At 45.3% G+C, this 19343-nt stretch overlaps 1 protein-coding gene and 1 pseudogene across 1 annotated transcript in view; both read left to right on the top strand.

Annotated features, from left to right (window-relative positions):
• Window positions 1-19343, top strand: part of Ptprj (protein tyrosine phosphatase receptor type J) — a 197953-nt gene that overhangs the window by 143747 nt on the left and 34863 nt on the right. Inside the window, exons 7-12 of the mRNA XM_045148440.1 lie at window positions 2040-2303; window positions 3741-3998; window positions 8182-8439; window positions 10718-10996; window positions 15337-15627; window positions 18832-18963. Coding sequence (XP_045004375.1) covers window positions 2040-2303; window positions 3741-3998; window positions 8182-8439; window positions 10718-10996; window positions 15337-15627; window positions 18832-18963 — 1482 coding nt within the window. The remainder of the gene's footprint in view (window positions 1-2039; window positions 2304-3740; window positions 3999-8181; window positions 8440-10717; window positions 10997-15336; window positions 15628-18831; window positions 18964-19343) is intronic.
• Window positions 12096-13473, top strand: LOC101595831 (annotated as a pseudogene).

Below are 19343 nucleotides of genomic sequence, written 5' to 3'. Positions count from 1 at the left end.
CATATGCATTTATGCACACACACATTTATGCACACACAACACAGACATATGTGCACATGTATAGACACACATGCACTCAGAGTGCTTGTGTGACTAGTTAGGTGGGGTAGGATCAGAAAACCATCAGAGAGGCTGGAGAGATGGCTTAGCAGTTAAGGTATTTGTCTGTGAAGCCAAAGGACCCAGGTTCGATTCCCCAGGATGCACATAAGCCAGATGTACAAGGGGCACACACATCTGGAGTTCGTTTGCTGTGGCTGGAGGCCCTGGAGCATCCATTCTGTCTCTCTGGCTCTCTTCTCTCTATTTCTCTGTCTGCTTACAAATAAATAAAAAATAAAAGAAAGCCATCAGAGGACATTTAGGCCCAAACTAAGTTCCTGGTAGAAAGCTACTTCAGAGCTAACGGGAGAGGGAGGAGATGGAGCTGATCGATGAGGGGCATAGCCTGTTAGGGTAATGACCTAGAGTGGGAGATGAGGGGTGGAAGACGGCTTCCCTGCCAGCCTGCCCCCAGCAGCCTACCCCGCCACTCATTCGCACAGAGTTCACAGCCCATGTGCTAGGATCCTCCGTGATGCCCTGTGCAAGGTTCAGCCTCCTGGGCCACAGATAGGCAAGGGAAAGGTAGGACTGGCTGGGCTGGGAGGATGGGCTGGACAATGAGTTGATGCCTACTCATCTTACCTTATTCCCATCCTGAGCCCAAGTGACTTTCCCTAAGACCTACCTAGACATTAAAACCTAGCGGGGAGTGTGTGTGTGTGTGTGTGTGTGTGAGTGACAGAGAGAGGAGGGGGGGAGGGGGGGGAGGGAGGGTCAGTGCTCAGAGGTGCCTACCAAAGCTTGTGGTCTGTGTTCAATTCCCAAGGCACCCACGTAAGTGAGATGCAAAAAGTGGTATTTGTTTGCAGTGGTAAGAGACCCTGGGATCCCCCACCCCAGCTAGCCTTAGAATCCAGAGATCAGTGCTAGGGAAATGGCTTAGTGCATAAAGTACTTGCTGTGGAAGCATGAGGACCTGAGTTTGAATCCTCAGTTCTAACATAAAAAACAAACAAACAAACAAAAAAAAACAGCTGTGTAGTTGACATCTGTAATCTCAATGTTGGGGAGGTGGGGTTATGAAGGTCCCTGGGACTTGTTAGTCAGCTAGCCTAGCCAAATTGGTAAGCTCTAGTTGCAGTGAGTTGACCCTGTCTCAAAAAAAAAAAAAAAAAAAAAAGAAAGAAAAAAAGAAAGAAAGAAAGAAAGAAAGAAAGAAAGGGCGGAGTCCCTCTGCCCCTTACAATGACCGACAGCTGCTTTCATATCTCATAACCCACAACCCCAGGGGGAGTACCAGCAATCCCACTGAGGATGGGCCTCAGCGGAATGGGGGTAGAGAGGAGGGGAATGATAAACATATGATATATCTGCACAACTTTCTACTTAATAAACAAAATCACACTACTATTGTGAAAGGAGTACTTTTCCACCAAGTAAATGTATACTGTACTTCTAATAAAAAAAGAAAACAAGGTGGAGTGACTGAAGAAGCCACCTCTGGCCTCTGTATATGTGTGCATGCATACCTGAACACACTCACACTCGCACAACACATATGGACATGAACCCATTGCATACACATACATGGATTAGAAAAAACCTTTTGTTGTGTCCCTGACCAAATGTATGACCTTAATCATGGATAGTGTTTGATTTGGGGTGGATCTGTGCTTGGGACTTTTCTGGATCGCCCCCTCACCTAGAGCAAGGTGTGCCAGAGTCCCTTTCTTGTTTGATCAGGAGTCGGTCAACGTCTGCTTACAATGAGAACAGAGCATCTGTGAGGAGCATCTGGCTAGGCGACATCTTCACTGGTGGATGATGCTTGACTTTGGCAGGGGCTCACATACACTTCCAGTCATGGATAAGTAGCTTAAGACGGGAAGCGTCCCTAAGCATGCTCCTTTAGCTCAACAACAGGTTCTGGCAATGACCCCTTTCTCTTCTAGCTTGGCCGTTCTGTTCATTTTCCACCTCTGGTGTCTTCACAGATTCTAGCCAGGTGTTTGACATCAGAGTTGTGAACATAAGTGCCTCGAGCATGAGCTTGACCTGGAAAGTCAGATATGGTGGGTCGTCTTGGGCCTACACCTATGAGATCCACGTGGACGGGGGCCCTGCTTCCCTCATCCTCACTGCCAGCGAGACGCGGGCCACCATCTCTGGACTCAGCTCAGGCACCTTGTACAGCATCACAGTGCGTCCTTTCCTGGGAGCGGCCGAAGGCACACCTGCCTTCCTCCAAGTGTGCACTCGTAAGTTTGCTCCTTGTTTTGACTTACCTTTCTTGCGTGTGGCAGGCCTAGGTGCCAGTCTCCGTTCCTGCCCTGCACAGCACAGCGTTGGTTTGCAGGGGCTCATAGATACTACAGGGCGTAAGACCTGACCGTGGTGCTCAATGGTTGGTGGTAACCATATGCGCAGTGGCTCGTGACATCGTGCTGCCTCATTGAGAGTTCATGACAGCCCTGTGGAGGTCAGCATTAGCCTTATTTTATGGCTAAGGAGGCAAGTCTAAGAGAGGTGATGCTGGTGAGCTCAGGCTCATGTCACAACCAGGTCAATGACAGTGATAAGATCTGACATCTGGGAGGTTTAATTATATGTTCAAGATAAAGCGGCTAGTGGGGGCCATGTTTCTCCCTCAGAGCCCGAGCCCTCGTCCTTGGGGAACTCCTGCCTCCTGCCACTGCCTGTGAGTGGCTGTCGGTACCTGCACTCTTGGCCAAGCGCCCTCTCCATAGTGAGAAGTCTCACCTGCTTTCCTTTTTCTTCTCCTTTCTCCCTCTCCCTTTTCCTTTCCTTCTTCCTCTTCTCTTGGGACATGATCTATGGCCCAGCTTAGCCTAGAACTCTCTGTGTAGATGAGGATGACCTTGAACTTCTGATCCTTCTGCCTGCACCTTTGGAATGTTGGGACTACACCCAGTTAATGAAGTGCTGGGGATGGAGCCCAGGCTTCACGTATAAGGCAGACACCCTACCAACCATGCTATTTTTGATATTTCAGAGGAGAGCAAAGGGGAGAATGATTGTCCTTAGTATGCATTTAATCTCAGAGTAAGAATTTTGTGAGGATGACTTCCCTCTGTCTTCTGGAGATAGAGAGACAAGATTTTGCTGCATAGCTCAGGTTGGCCTGGAACTGAAGATTCTCTCGCCTAAGCCTCCCAAGCGCTAGTATTAGTTACATTCCACCATTCCTTTCAGTCTTGAGATAAAGATTCTTTTTAAAAAATATATTTTATTTATTTGGGAGAGAGAAAGAGGGAGGGAGGGAGGGAGAGAGAGAAAGAGTGCGAGCGAGCGAGCAAGCATGCGATCAATTGAGCAAGCACGTGCATGCGCACAAGAGAGCACGCCAGAGCTTCCAGCCACTGCAAATAAATTCCAGACACGTGCGCCCCTTGTGCATCTGGAATCAAACTGGGATCCTTTGGCTTTGCAGGCAAAACACCTTAACCGCTAAGCCATCTCTCCAGACCCTCTTTATTTTTTATTTTTTACCTTTTTAAAGTTTTTATAAGGTAGGGTCTTGCCCTAGCCCAGGCTGACCTGGAATTCACTAGGTAGTCTCAGGGTGGCCTCAGACTCCTACCTCTGCCTCCCGATTGCTGGGATTAAAGGCATGCGCTACCAAGCCCAGCTCCGAGATAAAGGTTCTTAATCGAAACATTCATGTATTTCTACAGCTCCTGGTCCAGTCTCTGACTTTCGAGTGACAAATGTCAGCCCAAGGGAAATTGGCTTAGCTTGGAGCAGCAATGACTCAGAATCATTCAGGATTCTTACCACAGAGGATGGAGAAGGGAAACATCGAAATGACACAGTAACAAGCTATAGCATTATCATTGGTGGCTTAAAGCCTGGAACCAGTTATCATTTTGAAATCTTTCCACAAGGACCTAATGGGACTGAAGGACCATCCAGCATAGTTAGCAACAGAACAGGTAAGTACATAACTGTGCTTTCTAATAGTGATGCTTCTTATAGGAAACCTGTATAATTTATAGATACCGTGTCTTATAAATATTTTTATTTTTATTATGAAAAATGTTAAAAATATTTTTTGACTAGGTGAATATTTATAATATAAAAATATAGAAAAGCAAAATAAAATCATGTAAACCATTAACTAGAGTTTGTCATTGATATAATTTTTTTGAGGCAGAGTCTCTTGTAGCCCAGGCTGCCCTCATCTCATTATATAGCTGAGGCTAGCTTTGAGCTCTTGATCCTCTGTCTTTATTTCCCAAGTGCTAGAATTATAGTCCTGGCTCTGTGATATAATTTTAAGATGTACCCCCCCCCAAAATGCTTCAGGTCACTTAAAGAAATTTGGGCTGGAGAGATGGCTTAGTGTTTAAGGCACTTGCCTGCGAAGCCTAAAGACTCATGTTTGACTCTCCAGGTCCCACGTAAGCCAGAAGCACAGTAATGCAACATGCAAGGTCGCACGTGCACGCAAGGGGCTGCATGTGTCTGGAGTTTGGGTGCGGTGGCTAAGGCCCTGGCATGCCAGTTCTGCCCCCTCCCAACATTAAAAACAAGGTCAGTCTGTTGGGCTTGCCTCAAAAATTGTTTTCATGTAATTTATTAACTTTTTCAAGATTGATTAAGCATAGAACAACTGATAGTAAAACAAAAAAATTTCCCCTGATTTTCGAGATGGGGTCTCACTGTAGCTCAGGCTGACCTGGAATTCACTCTGTAGTCTCAGGGTGGCCTCAAACTCATGGCAATCCTCCTACCTTTGCCTCCCATGTGCTGGGATTAAAGGCGTGTACCACCACGCATGGCTTTTTGTGGAAAAAAAAAAAAACTTAAACACTTATATTTATTTGAAAGAGTGAGAAAGTCGGCGGGGGGGGGGGGGAGAGGGAGGAAGAGAGAGAGAGGAGAATGTGTGTGCTAGGGCCCCTAGCCACTGCAAATGAACTCCAGATGCATGCATTCCTTGTGCATCTGGCTTTACACGGGTATGGGTGAATCAAACCCAGGTACTTAGGCTTTGCAAGCGAGCACCTTAACTGCTGAGCTAACTCTCCAGTCCAAGTACAGTAAAATATTAACTAAGTCTTATGAAAACGCTTCAACAGCATATTGTAGCCATTTAAAAAATCTTTTATTTATTTATTTGAGAGAGATAGAGATAGAGAGAGGGAGGGAGGGAGGGAGAGAGAAAGAGAATATGGGCATATCAGGGCCTTAAGTGGCTGAAAATGAATTCCAGATGCATGCACCACTTTGTGCATCTGGCTTATGTGGGTCCTGGGGAATCAAACTTGGGTCCTTTGGTTTCGCAGCTAAGCCATCTCTCTAGCCCTATACTAGCCAGTTTTTGAGGGACAATAATGACTTCAGTTGTTCTTAAGGCTCATAAGATGGCATTGATATTGCCAGCTGTTTCAGTGCTTTTTCTAACTTACCAGTTTATTACGAATGTTTTTCCCTGCCAGTATTTTGAGTATTCCCACAGGATAATTTTAACATGTGCCTTGTATTTGTGCACAGTCTGAGACAGGGTCTCATGAAATGGATGTCAAGAAGGGTAGAAGTAAGTTCATAGATACTTAGGGTTACCTGCCTATTGAACAACTGTCATCATTACACTTAGCTGAACAGCATTAAAGACAATTTTGAAAAAAGGCACTGTATACCTGTGATCCATGAATTCCATTTTTTATAATATTTTTAAATTTTACTTTTATTTATTTATGAGAGAAAGAGAGAGAGAGAAAGATTGGGGGGGGAGTGAGAGGTGCACGCACCAGGGCCTCTAACCACAGCAAGTGAACTTCAGACATGTGCACCTCCTTGTACATCTGGCTTACGTGGATCCTGGAGGGTCAAACCAGGATCCTTTCGCTTTGTAGGCAAACACCTTAGCCACTAAGCCATCTCTCCAGCCCTCTTTTTTTTTTTTTTCATTTTTTGATTTTTTGAGGTAGGGTCTCACTCTAGCCCAGGCTGACCTGGAATTCACTATGGAGTCTCAGGGTGGCCTCAAACTCACGGCAATCCTCCTACCTCTGCCTCCCGAGTGCTGGGATTAAAGGCATGCACTACCACACCCGGCTAAGCCCTCATTTTTGATTATATATATTCGGAAGACTTGGAAGCAGAATCTCTAATCCTTGTTTGTATAACAGTGTTCTTAGTAGCACTGGTCACCAGAGCCAAAAGGTACACACAATCTAGCTTCTACTGACAGATGAATGTACAAACTCCTGATGTATGTTCCAATGTGGATATATCTTGAAAATATAATGCTAAGTAAAGTAAGTTATGCAGAAAATCACAGATTTTTACTTTCATTTATGTGTGTTACCTAGAATAGACAAATCAACAAACATGAAAAGAGACTGGGATGGGTGGAATGGGACGTTAGTGTTTTAATAGATACAGAGTTTATGTTGATGATGAAAACATTTTGGGTGTGTTAGTGATGTTTATATGGCACTGGAAATGTTTTCAGCCCTATTGAAATGTACACTGACAGATGGTAAAATGATAAACATTATAAACATTATATATTTTTACCACTACAAACAGGGAAGGAAACAAATAGAACTCTATTCTTCTGACCCAATATGATTCCTCTTCTCTCAGTTATACATTGTGTTCACATAATTGCAACTATTATGTATATAATTTTATTTTTTATTTGAACTTTTTTTTTTAACTCAGTGTGTGATATAACCTCCCCTACCATCATGTTTTTGGTGGATAGATATGTCTTCTTGTGCAGTCATATCTTAGCTTGTATGTATATGTGTATATGTGTGTGTGTATGTATGTGTGTATATATATATATATATGCATACATACACACACACATACACATATATATACACATACACACATATACACATACACACACATACATATACATATACATATACATATACATATACATATACATATACATATACATATACATATACATATACATCTCCTTTGTTTTTGCCATTTCATTGTGCCAGGCTGTAGCATAGGAACAATTAAAAGCATATAGCCAACACTATTTACTTATTTATACAGGGTCTTGCTGTGTAGTTCAGGCTGACTTTGAACTTGAGTCCTCCCGCCTTAGCTGTCCAGATGCTGGGATGATGGGTGTGCACCACCATGCCCAGCTTCAAGGGCATCCTCACTGATTTGTGGCGCACCTACTGCGGAGTACCCTCGCCTGCCTCAGTGCAAACCATATGCATCGGAACACCAGCTCAATTTAAGAATCTGCTTTCTACATGCAGAGGACCTCCTTGAGGGGTTCATTGTTATACCAGAGAGCTGATAATGTGTCAGTTATCCATGTTGCAAAATGCCAGAGTTCTTGAAAGAGCTGAGTGTGTATTTCTTTTCCCAGTTTCAGAGTTTTCCCTTTGGGGACTCACTGGAGACTTCTACTTTTTTATTTTTTGGTTTTTCAAGGTAGGGTCTTGCTCTAGCCCAGGTTTTTTTATTTTTAAAACATATTTAGCTGGGCATGGTGGTGCACGCCTTTAATCCCAGCACCCGGGAGGCAGAGGTAGGAGGATTGCCGTGAGTTTGAGGCCACCCTGAGACTACATAGTGAATTCCAGGTCAGCATGGGCCAGAGTGAGACCCTTCTTCAAAAACCAAATAAATAAATAAACAAATATATATATATATATATAATTTATTTATTGGAGAGAGAAAGAGTGGGGGAGGGAGGGAGAGAAGGAGAGGGAGAAAAAGAGAAAGAGGCAGAGAGAACGGGTATGCCAGGGCCTCCAGCCACTGCAAATGAACTCCAGACACTTGCCCCACCTGTTCAGCTGGTTTTCGTGGGTACTGGGGAACTGAACCTGAGTCCTTAGGTTTTGCAGACAGGCACCTTAACCCGTAAACCATCTCTCCAGCCCACTTCTTTATTTTTTGAGGCAGGGTCTTGCTGTGTGTTGAGATATAGTGGATAGCCTTGAACTCTCTGTATCTGCCTCCCTTCATCTCCTAAGGGCTCAGATTACACATATTCTCCATACCCTGCTTGGCATCATTGGAGAGTTCAGTAGCAAAACAGCAAGTTCTTTTGACACACACTTTGAAATGAAGCTGGATATTGTGATTAGATTTCCTTTCTTTTCCTTCCTTTTCTCTGACTAGACCCCAGTGCAGTGTTTGACATTCACGTGGTCAGTGTCACCACCACCGAGATGCAGCTGGAATGGCAGAATACAGACAATGCTTCTGATTACATCTACCATGTGGTTCTGCAGTCCGAGTATGGCTCTAACCAGACCAATGTCTCTCAGAAAGCAATCACACTGCAGGGCCTAATCCCAGGCACTTTATATAATATCACGGTGTTTCCAGAAGTGGACCAGGTCCAGGGAGACTCTGACTGCATTGCCCAGTATACACGTGAGTCTTATGGAATGCCCTTCAGGGGAAGCTGGTGACTGATGGGGAAAGGGTAGAGTGTGTTTGAAGGCTCCAGACTAACTGGCAAAGGTCCTCCTGTCCTCGTGGGTCACTGTTGCAGGAGCCATGTGAACATGGAAGCGTCTTGGGGAGCAGCAGTAATGTGAGGGTGGAGAAGCCTAAGTGTGCTGGGTATTCTTGGAACTGTAGATGAGCAGTTAGCATGTCCTGGTGGTACTGAACAATCTCCCTCAGATGAAAAATTATATCTCAAAATATATTTCAGTGCTGGAGAGATGGCTTAGCGGTTAAGCACTTGCCTGTGAAGCCTAAGGACGCCGGTTCGAGGCTTGATTCCCCAGGACCCACATTAGCCAGATGCCCAAGAGGGCGCATGCGTATGGAGTTCGTTTGCAGTGGCTGGAGGCCCTGGTACACCCATTCTCTCTCTCTCTCCCTCCCTCTCTCTCTCTCTCTTTCTCTTCCTCTCTCTCTCTATTGGCCACATTCTCTTTCTCTGTCTGTCCCTCTCAAATAAATAAATAAAACAAAAAAATTAATAAAAATATATATCAGATAAGCTTATTTAAAGAAGACTGAAAAACTTGAATTCTTTTCAGATATAATCATTGATTATTCTTTTCTGAATTTTTTGGGGGGAAGATTCATCTTTTTAAGAAATATTTTTTTGAGTTCTATACATAAGCATAATGTGTTTTGATCACATTTGCCCCTTCCACATTACTTTCTCATATCCCCCATGTTTTTCTTTTAAAGTAGCAAATAGTAGTTTTATCCCCCCCCCCAAAAAAAAACCAGGTAGCTTTTGGGTGTGGTAAATAAAATGTTCCTTGAATTCAAGCTAGTCCATTTTCTTTTTAAATTTTTATTGGGAACTTTAATATATAAACATATTGCAAGTTGGTTGTATTCCCATTGAATTACTTTCTTATGTCTCCTATCCCCCAGCCCAATCCACTGAGGACCTTCCTCAGGGGGGTATTGGCAGTCATGTGGGGTCCTGGATGCACCAGTCATTTCTTATGGGGAGGACAATGGCTGCCAGTACACTTTCCCATGCTGTGGCTCTTACATTCTTTCCATCCCCTCTTCCAAATTCTCCCTGAGCCTTGGAGGGCATGTTGTAAATCTATTTTAGTGTTGAGTTCTTGGCAGCCTTTTTTCCTGCTGTGATGAGTTTTGAGTCTTCTCAGTGTCTACTACGATCTCCTTGGAGAAGCTTCTCTGGCTAACAGTGAGAGCCACTCTCATATTCAGTCCACCACAGCCTCTGTAATGTTCTCCTGGGCCCTGGCAAGTGTGATAGGGATGGCTTTTCTCATGCTAGGCACTCAGCTTTCTCTTCTTGTCATTGTGATGTGTCTTGGGTCTCTCTGGTATTTGCTGCCATCCTTAAAAAGGAGGTTCTGTAAACAAGAGTGAGAACAGCATGATCAAGGGGGATTTCCAGATACAGTTCGAAGAGTTTTCTGTGGGCGTTAACCTCTTCCTTTAGCCAGTGGGCAGTGGAAACTTCCCCCTAGGTCTATGGCCTTCTAAGCCATAGGCTTTTGACTTGTTTCTCAGTACCAGGCATGAATTCCTTTCCTCTGAGTGGGCCTCATCTCTAGTCGGAGAGCAGCTGGTTACCCCATAACCTGTGTGCCGCTGCTGCACTCGTGGGAGCAGCATGCCCGGCTGGCGGATTTTGAAGCTGGCTGGATCCATGCGTGGTCATGCTGCTGGTGGCTTTCATGCCCTAGCTGCTCAGGCTGTGCTTTGCAGCGCTGTGACCGTTAGCCAGCAGGGCTTGGTGTCCAGTGTAATTTCTCAGCGTCCTGTGCCCACCGCCTGAGGTGTCTTCAGCAATAGGGTCTCACCATCTGCTAGGGAACCAAGTGCTTTGCCAGTGGCTGACTGACAACTCGCTGTAGGGAGGGGATGACCCAAATTTGGTCTTGTGGTGTGCCAGCAATGGCCTGTGGTTTCAGGGTAAAGCTTTCTTTATCTCAGCAGGATATTTCTGCCCAAACTATATCTCTCTCATTTTTTTTTTTGAGATAGCATCTCATGTAGCCCAGGCTAGCCTTGAACTCACTGTGTAGCTCCTCTAGAGTGCTTGGGTTACAGGTGTGCATCACCACACCCAGTTTATGCGATGCTGGGGATCGAACCCAGGGCCTCGTGCACATTAAGCAAAGGTTCTGCCAATTGAGCGACTTCCCCAGCCCTCCCCCACATGCTTCTACTTATTAGTATTTTCTCTTTTAAAACCAAGGGCCCAGCCTCGTGTCCTTCATTGAAATAAGTACCAATGCCACTGTGGCCGACATCTGTTGGAAGAGCTTGGATGAGGCTGCTCCCACTTACTCGTATCGCCTCCTTATCGTAAGGGCTGTAGATGCCAGCAGTACAACCCAGCTGGTCACCGGCATCGGAGCCACATCTGTCACAGTCACCGAGTTGATACCCGGCTCTTCTTACACGGTGGAGATCTTTGCACGAGTGGGGAATGTTACTGAGTCCCTGGCGCCTGGCCGGAAGCCATTCTGCATGGGTAAGTTGTCCCAAGGCTCCGTGGTCCCCTTCCTGAGTCTGCATGCTGCTTACTTACAGGTAGCGCTCTGCAGCCTGAGGTTGCCAGGCCCCCTGGGGTGAGCAGCAGCAGACCTGGAGCTCCCCAAGACAGCCTGGGGGCTTACTGGTACCATCTTGATGTCCTTGCCATTTTTTCATTCAATAAATGTCTATGGAACATTTACTGTGTGCCAGACAGAGAAGTCCCTGCTTTCCTGGGACTTGTGTTATAGTGAGGAAAGCAGGTAAAAAAGATAAATGACTAAGTCAGTAGGTGGTGAATATGGTTAAGGAGAGGAAGGAAAATCAAAAATGACCAGGAAAGGAAGAAATGAGATGTTTATCTATGGTGTCATTTGAGGGTGCCTTAGGAAAGGTTCAGTGAGAGTTAATTTTTTTTTTAATTTTTTTTTCTTTTTATTTATTTATTTGAAAGCAATAGACAGAGAGAAAGAGGCAGAGAGAGAGAATGGGCGAGCCAGGGCTTCCAGCCACTGCCAACGAACTCCAGACGTGTGCGCCCCCTTGTGCATCTGGCTAATGTGGGACCTGGGGAACCAAGCCTCGAACCGGGGTCCTTAGGCTTCACAGGCAAGCGCTTAACCGCTAAGCCATCTCTCCAGCCCGAGAGTTAATTTTTTTAAATTTTTTTTGTTCATTTTTATTTATTTATTTGAGAGTGACAGACAGAGAGAGAAAGAGGCAGATAGAGAGAGAATGGGTGCACCAGGTCCTCCAGCTACTGTAAATAAACTCCAGATGCGTGCGCCCCCTTGTGCATCTGGCTAACGTGGGTCCTGGGGAGTCGAGCCTCGAACCAGGGTCCATCTCTCCAGCCCAGTGGGAGGTAATTTTGAGGAAAGATCTGAAGGAGATGAATAGCCAGTCATAAGAATATCAGAGGACAAGGGGCGGGAGGGTGGTGGTGGGGAGACTGGGGCCCGAGGCTGGAGAGCCGGAGCGCTGACCAGTGGTTCCCCCGCTGGCTATGGAGTGGGGCGGCCCCGTTCCCCACCTGGTGATCATCCTCCTCCTCCGCTGCCATCACTGTGATTGGATGAAAGATGGTGCTGGGGGGGATGGAAATCCTCATGACAGTCTCCAAATTTGCCTCCATCTGTACCATGGGCGCCAATGCCTCGGCATTAGAGAAAGAGATTGGTCCAGACAGTTTCCAGTTAATGAGCACTATTTTGGATTAGTTAATTTTGGGAATACCTGCTACTGCAACTCAGTTCTTCAAGCACTTTACTTTTGCCGTCCGTTTCGGGGAAAAGTTCTAGCATAAAAGAGTCAGCCTAGGAGAAAAGAGAACCTTCTTACATGCTTAGCAGACCTCTTCCATAGCATCGCTACGCAGAAGAAAAAGGTTGGAGTAATTCCACCCAAGAAGTTCATCACAAGACTGTGAAAGAGAATGAGCTTTTTGACAACTACATGCAGCAAGATGCCCACAAATTCTTAAATTACCTTCTAAACATGATTGCTGATACTTTACAAGAAGAGAGAAAGCAAGAAAAACAAAACGGTCGCTTACCAAATGGCAATATCGACAGTGAAAATAACAACAGCACACCAGACCCAACGTGGGTTCATGAGATTTTTCAGGGACCATTAACTAATGAAACTAGATGTCTTACTTATGAAACTATAAGCAGCAAAGATGAAGATTTTTTGGACCTTTCTGTTGACGTGGAACAAAACACATCAATTACTCATTGCTTAAGGGGACTTAGCAGCACAGAAACTCTCTGCAGTGAGTATAAATACTACTGTGAAGAGTGTCGCAGCAAGCAGGAAGCACACAAGCGGATGAAAGTTAAGAAACTGCCCATGATTCTAGCTCTACACCTGAAACGATTCAAATACATGGATCAGCTTCATCGATACACAAAACTTTCTTACTGGCTAGTTTTTCCTTTAGAACTCCGTCTCTTTAACACTTCAGGAGATGCAACCAACCCTGACAGAATGTACCACCTCGTTGCCGTTGTACTTCACTGTGGAAGAAAATAGATGCACAAGCTATTGAAGAATTCTACGGGTTGACATCAGATATCTCAAAAAACTCTGAGTCTGGTTACATCCTTTTCTGTCAGTCTCGGGACTGAAGGGAACCACGATGAAGAGATACTTCCTGCCTCATTTCTTCCCTGGTTATTGCGGAAAGGTTCAAGCACTGATTTCTCAAGAAAGAGAAACGCCAGAAGCTCAGGGGGCAGAAGCACACTTTGCACACAGTGAAGCAAAGACTCGAGTAATAGCCTTCCTGTCTGGGTGGGCGCCGGAGCAACAGCCCTTCCTGTCAGGGCAGCTCTGGAGTAATAATCCTTGTCAGGACGGACTCTGGAGCAACAGCCCTTCCTGTTGGGCAGACTCTGGAGTAACAGCCCTTGTCAGGGTAGACTCTGAAGTAGAGCTCTTCCCGTCAGGGTTGACCTGGAGCAACAGCCCTTCTTATCAGGGTAAACCATGGAGTAACAATCCTTCTTGTCAGGGTAGACTGTGGAGTAACAAGCCCTTCCTGTCAGGGTAGTTGATGTGTTTGCTCAGGAATCATGCTGTCTGCAGTTCCATACAAGGAGATGACGTCAGAGATCTCAGCACCTCTTGGGAAGCAGCCTTCCAGCTATTGACACACTTTCTCTCTAGTAATTGCACCAATAATGACTTGAGTTCCTTGGAGGAGGGCAGTGGAAAGAATTGGAATCCGAGCTAGTTTGATAACTTAAGGAGATGATACGGAACCACACACATTACCCATATTCAGTGTGTACAGAAACATATTCAGTGGTCTTTTGAAACATAAACCAGAAATATTTTTGGGCCCAACACTTGGAGTTGCCTTCCTGATGTACAAAACTCACAGTTATAAGAATCCAGCGTCAGGAAGACAAAGACGTTTTGCTTCTCTGGAGAAGCTTATAATAATATGCAGTGTATGTATATGTAGGGAACAGTTGGTCAGAGTTGGCTCTTTGTTTCCCCAAGGGGAAAGACTGGCTTTGTAATTATAATTTTTCCTTATTTATTTTACTCAAAACTGGTAGAGTCTAAGTATTGTATAAGTGCCCATGATTCTGTCAGTAAATTTTAGCATATTTTTATTAGTTTGTCAGTTAAGTAGTCCTCTTATTTGTTTCTATTTTTTAAGGTGAATTTTAAATTCTAGCTGAAATCACTAAGATAATCATAAGAAAAATTGCAATGAGGGTAGATATTCTTTGTCAGGAGGAACTGATCTTTAGCTAAATATTTGTTCTTTTATCATAGTTCATAAGTCAGTTATTTTATTAAGCTTTAATTTCAGTAAATAAAAATTAAAAAATTCCCTATTGTTAGAATGATAAAAGAAATTCTAGTGCAATGATGATACACCAATCTTTAGAATTCCTAAATATTCTAATATTTCATGTTGAGCTATTCTTGGAAAATTTATGTATCACAGTTTTTATTTTCAAATATCCAGTTTTTTCAAGTCTTAGGAAGAAATAGACTCATTACACCCCTAGCAGCCTGGGGATAGCTAAGGGAAGGTCTTCCTCCTTCAGTTACCCTTCCTGCCAATGCCCTCACAAGCTCATGCAAGAGGTGTGTCTCTCGTACTGGACTCCCGATCTGATCAAGCTAACGGTGGACTCAGCCTGGCCTGGATGCTGGCTGTTGGATTTTCGGTGGCTTCCATGACTGGCAGCTGCCTCAGCAAGAGAAAAGCCCATGGAAGGAGCAGGAGCTTTTGGAGGGGTGCACCAGACCGGGAGTAGCTCTGGATTCTCTGACCTTGACTGTGTTCTTCCCCAGTACGTTGACACAGGACCGTCATCATCCGAGTGCTGAGCATTGGCCCTTAATGAAACATGTGACCCTCAGATAGCTAAAGACAGATAACACCCTATTTTCATGATGGCTACGTGGATGCCATTCACTGTGGAGTCTTGAACATGGTGTGTTAAGGTGCCCTGACTTGGACTTAGAAGACCTGAGATCTCCTTTTGGTTTGTCACTCTCCAGCCATCATTTCCCATAAATTATGTTACGTTTACTAAGTGTCCGTTGCTTCATCTACAAAAGGTGAAAGTGAGAACCTTGCCTGCTCCAGAAAGGTTGTCACGAGGGCCCCTGATGGATGATGTAGCTGACGCTCTTCTGGGTTCTCTCCCAGGCATCCTGTTTGAAACACACCTGTGTTTAATCCTCAGACAGCCCTGCTCTGAGCCCCAGGGCTGCTGGGTAACTGACATCATCTGGTACTGCCACCGTCTCCCATCACAGCTGGTTCTTTTGCTGTCTGCCCATCTCACCATGTCCCTTACTTTGCAGAACCCGCACCAGTGGCCTCTTTCCACTGTGAAGTAGTCCCCAAAGAGCCAACCTTGGTTCTGAGGTGGGCCTGCCCTCCGGGTGCCAATGCAGGCTTCAAGCTGATCGTGAGCAGTGGAGCCTGGAACAATATGACGGACCTGGATAGCTGTGCCTCTGAGAACGACACAGAGTGCAGGACAGAAGTCACATATCTGAATTTCTCTACCTCCTACAACATCAGCATTGCCACCATGTCCTGTGGAAAGATGGCACTCCCTACCCACAACACATGTACCACTGGCATCACAGGTGGGCTTGGTACCAGGGGCTGGCAGCCCTGGAGAGGCTGTGAATGGGAGGGGCTCCTCTTTGCTCTTGATGAGCTCCTCTCGACTGGGTTCTTACCCAGGAAGGGGTAAAGGATTAACCATTTCTGAGCCATGAGACAGTCCCAAGGTCCATACAGGAATGTATGTAATAGGCTTCATTAAACAGGATTCAGAATTACAGCAAGGACAGAGATGCAGGCAGGCCTAATTATAAGCAAGCTAGCACCCCATGGGGAAGGGTGGGAGCCCCAAGGTGTGAACTCAACTGAGGGCTGAATTTGGGGGGTTTAAGTGTATTGGGGTTGTCTCTGCCTATAATTAGAAGTGCTCTAAACTGGTGGTCTGTTGGAGGTTCAGTAGTAAGCAGGTGATACCTGTTGAAAGAACAAGGTGAGCTGGTGAGCTGACCACAGAGAAGCATTAGAAGCAGCCAGGGGGGACAGAGCATCCCTGCGATGTGTTTCTAGCTGATCTCCCTGTGTCTCATTCCATCCTCAGTCAACTGACGTTGTTCAAGGTTAACCATACACTTCCCAGAAGTGGGAGATTTCTCCCACAACTGGCCCAGTGGTGGGCAGTTGTAGCTCAAGAATCCTTTCTGGTGTTTTCCTTTAAAGTATTGTTATTTATTTATTTATTTATTTAAGAGTGGCAGACACAGAGAGAAAGACAGATAGAGGGAGAGAGAGAGAATGGGCGCGCCAGGGCTTCCAGCCTCTGCAAACGAACTCCAGACGCTTGCGCCCCCTTGTGCATCGGGCTAACGTGGGACCTGGGGAACCGAGCCTCGAACTGGGGTCCTTAGGCTTCACAGGCAAGCGCTTAACCGCTAAGCCATCTCTCCAGCCCAAAGTATTGTTATACTTATCACTACTAGTGCTGTTTTTTTCTTGAAGCCCTCACTTGTATTTTATTTTTTACTTATTGAGAGAGAGAGAGAGAGAGAGAGAGAGAGAGAGAGAGAACATACGGATATACAAGTGAACTCTACATGCATGTGCCACTTTTTTTGTGCCTGGTTTTATGAGGATACTGGGGAATTGAACTTGTTCTGGCAGGCTTTGCAACCAAGTGCCTTTAATTGCTAAGCCATTGCCCCAACCCCACTTTTGTGTGTGTGTGTGTTCTCAAGGTAGGGCCTTGCTTTAGCCCAGGCTGACCTGGAATTCACTATGTAGTCTCAGGGTGGCCTCGAACTCAAGGCAAACCTCCTACCTCTGTCTCCCAAGTGCTGGGATTAAAGGTGTGCATCACCATACCTAGCTCGTTATTTTATATTTTTTGAGGTAAGGTCTTGTTCTCTAGCTCAGGTTGACGTAGAATTCACTATGGAGTCTTAGGGTGGCCTTAAACTCACAGCAATCCTCCTGCCTCAGTCTTCTGAGTACTGGGATTAAAGGCCAGCTACCACGCCTGGCTCCCAGCCTCACTTAAAAAAATTTTTTTTTGCCGGGTGTGGTGGTGCACACCTTTAATCCCAGCACCTGGGAGGCAGAGGTAGGAGGATCGCCGTGAGTTCGAGGCCACCCTGAGACTCCATAGTGAATTCCAGGTCAGCCTGGGATAGAGTGAGACCTTATCTTGAAAAATGAAAAAAAAAATTTTTTTTTTAAATTTATTTGTAAGGAGAAAGAGAGAGAAAGAAAGAAAGGGGGGTGGGAGAATGGGCACACCAGGGCTTCTAGCCATTGCAAATGAACTCTAGATGTATGCATCACTTTGTGCATCTGGCTTTACATGGGTACTGGGGAATCAAACCCAGGTCATTAGGCTTTGTAGGCAAGTGCCTTAACTGCTGAGCCATCTTTCCAGCCCCACCTTTTTTTCTTTTATTTTTCTTTATTTATTTTGGTTTGTCAAGGTAGTGTCTCACTTTAGCCCATGCTGACCTGGAATTCACTTTGTAGTCTTGGGGTGGCCTTGAACTGATGGTGATCCTCCTACCTCTGCCTCCTGAGTGCTGAGATTAAAGGCGTGCATGACCACACCTGGCTCATTATTTTTTATTTTTTGAGGTAAGGTCTTGGTGTTGCTCTAGCCCAGGCTGACTTGGAATTCACTATGGAGTCTTAGGGTGGCCTCGAACTCAACAGCGATCCTCCTGCCTCAGTCTTCTGAGTGCTGGTATTAAAGGCCAGGCAATCCCACTTTTTTTAAACTCAAGTATTTTTTATTGTTAGACTGCTACCCCATTTTGCAGAAAGCCAGTCTAAGAATGCAGAGTAAGAAGGATTCTGTTTTCCATCTTAACTAAGTAGTTCTGTGGCTGTGTGTGTGTTTGGAGGTAGGGTGTCTCTCTAGCCCAGGCCGACCTGGAATTCACCATGTAACCTCAGGGTGGCCTTGAAGTCATGGTGACCTTCCTACTTCTGCCTCTGAGTGCTAGGATTAAAGGTGTGTGCCACCACCCCTGGCTTTTTATGGCTGTGTTTTATTATCAGCAGGGAGCGCTGTACTGCATTCTGATAGCATTTAATGGAAATGATAAAATACATATTAAGTCCAGACTGCATCATGGAGCTCATCCATCACTTAGTTGAACACTTGTTAGCACTTAGCCATGTTTTCATTTTTGCCCCTTCTCCCTCCTCTTTATAGGAAAGTTTACTTCATATTACATATTTGTGTTTGTAAATAGTCAGTGTGTGTTGCTTCAAGATAGAGAGTCCCTTTTTTCAAGAATAGCTGTATTTATATTATCCTCGTGGAAGAAGACTAACAAAACTGTTATATGCTCAACCAAACTCCTGATTCTCTGGGATCTGTATTAGCTGCAGGGCAGGGGTAGATCCTGCACAAGGCATTTAAGTACATTTTCTACCAAGTGTTTTTTGCTCCTTCATTTTTTTTAATTTAAAAAATATTTTTATTTACTTATTTGCAAGCAGAGAGCAAGGGGAGGGAAGAAGAGAGGAGAAGAGGTGAAGAGTGGAGAGAAGAGAGGAGAGGAGAGGAAAGGAAAGGAAAGGAAAGGAAAGGAGGAGAAAGACAGAAAGAGTGTGGGTCTGCCAGGACCTCTAGATGCTGCAAACAGACTCCAGATACATGCACCTCTTTTATGTGTGTACTGGGGACTTGAACTCAGGTCATTAGGTTTTGTAGGCAAGTGAGTGCTTTAATCACTGAGCCATTTCTCCAGCCCCTTTCCTCAGTGTCAAGTGTTGACAGTTCTGTTTTGTTTCAGACCCTCCTTCTCCAGATGGATCTCCTAATATCACATCTGTCAGTCACAATTCAGTAAAGGTCAAGTTCAGTGGGTTTGAAGCCAGCCATGGACCTATCAAAGCCTATGCTGTCATTCTTACCACCGGGGAAGGTAAGGAGCAGACCACTATGAGTTAAGTGGCAGGTGAGCGACGCTAAGACCCCCCAGGCACATCAGTGCCGTGAATGCCTCTCTCCACATTGGAGCCCATGTGCTGGCCCTCAGGCAGGGAGGGCAGCTGTTTGCCCAGTGCTCTAGATTGGGGGTTAGGTTGCTTTCTCTAAAGGGCCAGATAACAATTTAAACTTCCTGGCCTCACAATCTGCATAGTAACTACTCAGGCCTGCCATTCTGGTGTGAAGACAGCTGTGGCAGACACACAGGGGATGGTGTGCCCGCTTGAATGGATGTTTACGTACACGTTGTGCTGAATTTTTCCCAAAGACCATAACTAACTAATCTTAAGAGGTTGACTTGTTCTTGAAATCAAG

The sequence above is a fragment of the Jaculus jaculus genome, chromosome 1, assembly GCF_020740685.1.
Source record: "Jaculus jaculus isolate mJacJac1 chromosome 1, mJacJac1.mat.Y.cur, whole genome shotgun sequence".
NCBI lineage: Eukaryota > Metazoa > Chordata > Mammalia > Rodentia > Dipodidae > Jaculus > Jaculus jaculus.
This window is presented reverse-complemented; position numbering and strand designations above follow the sequence as displayed.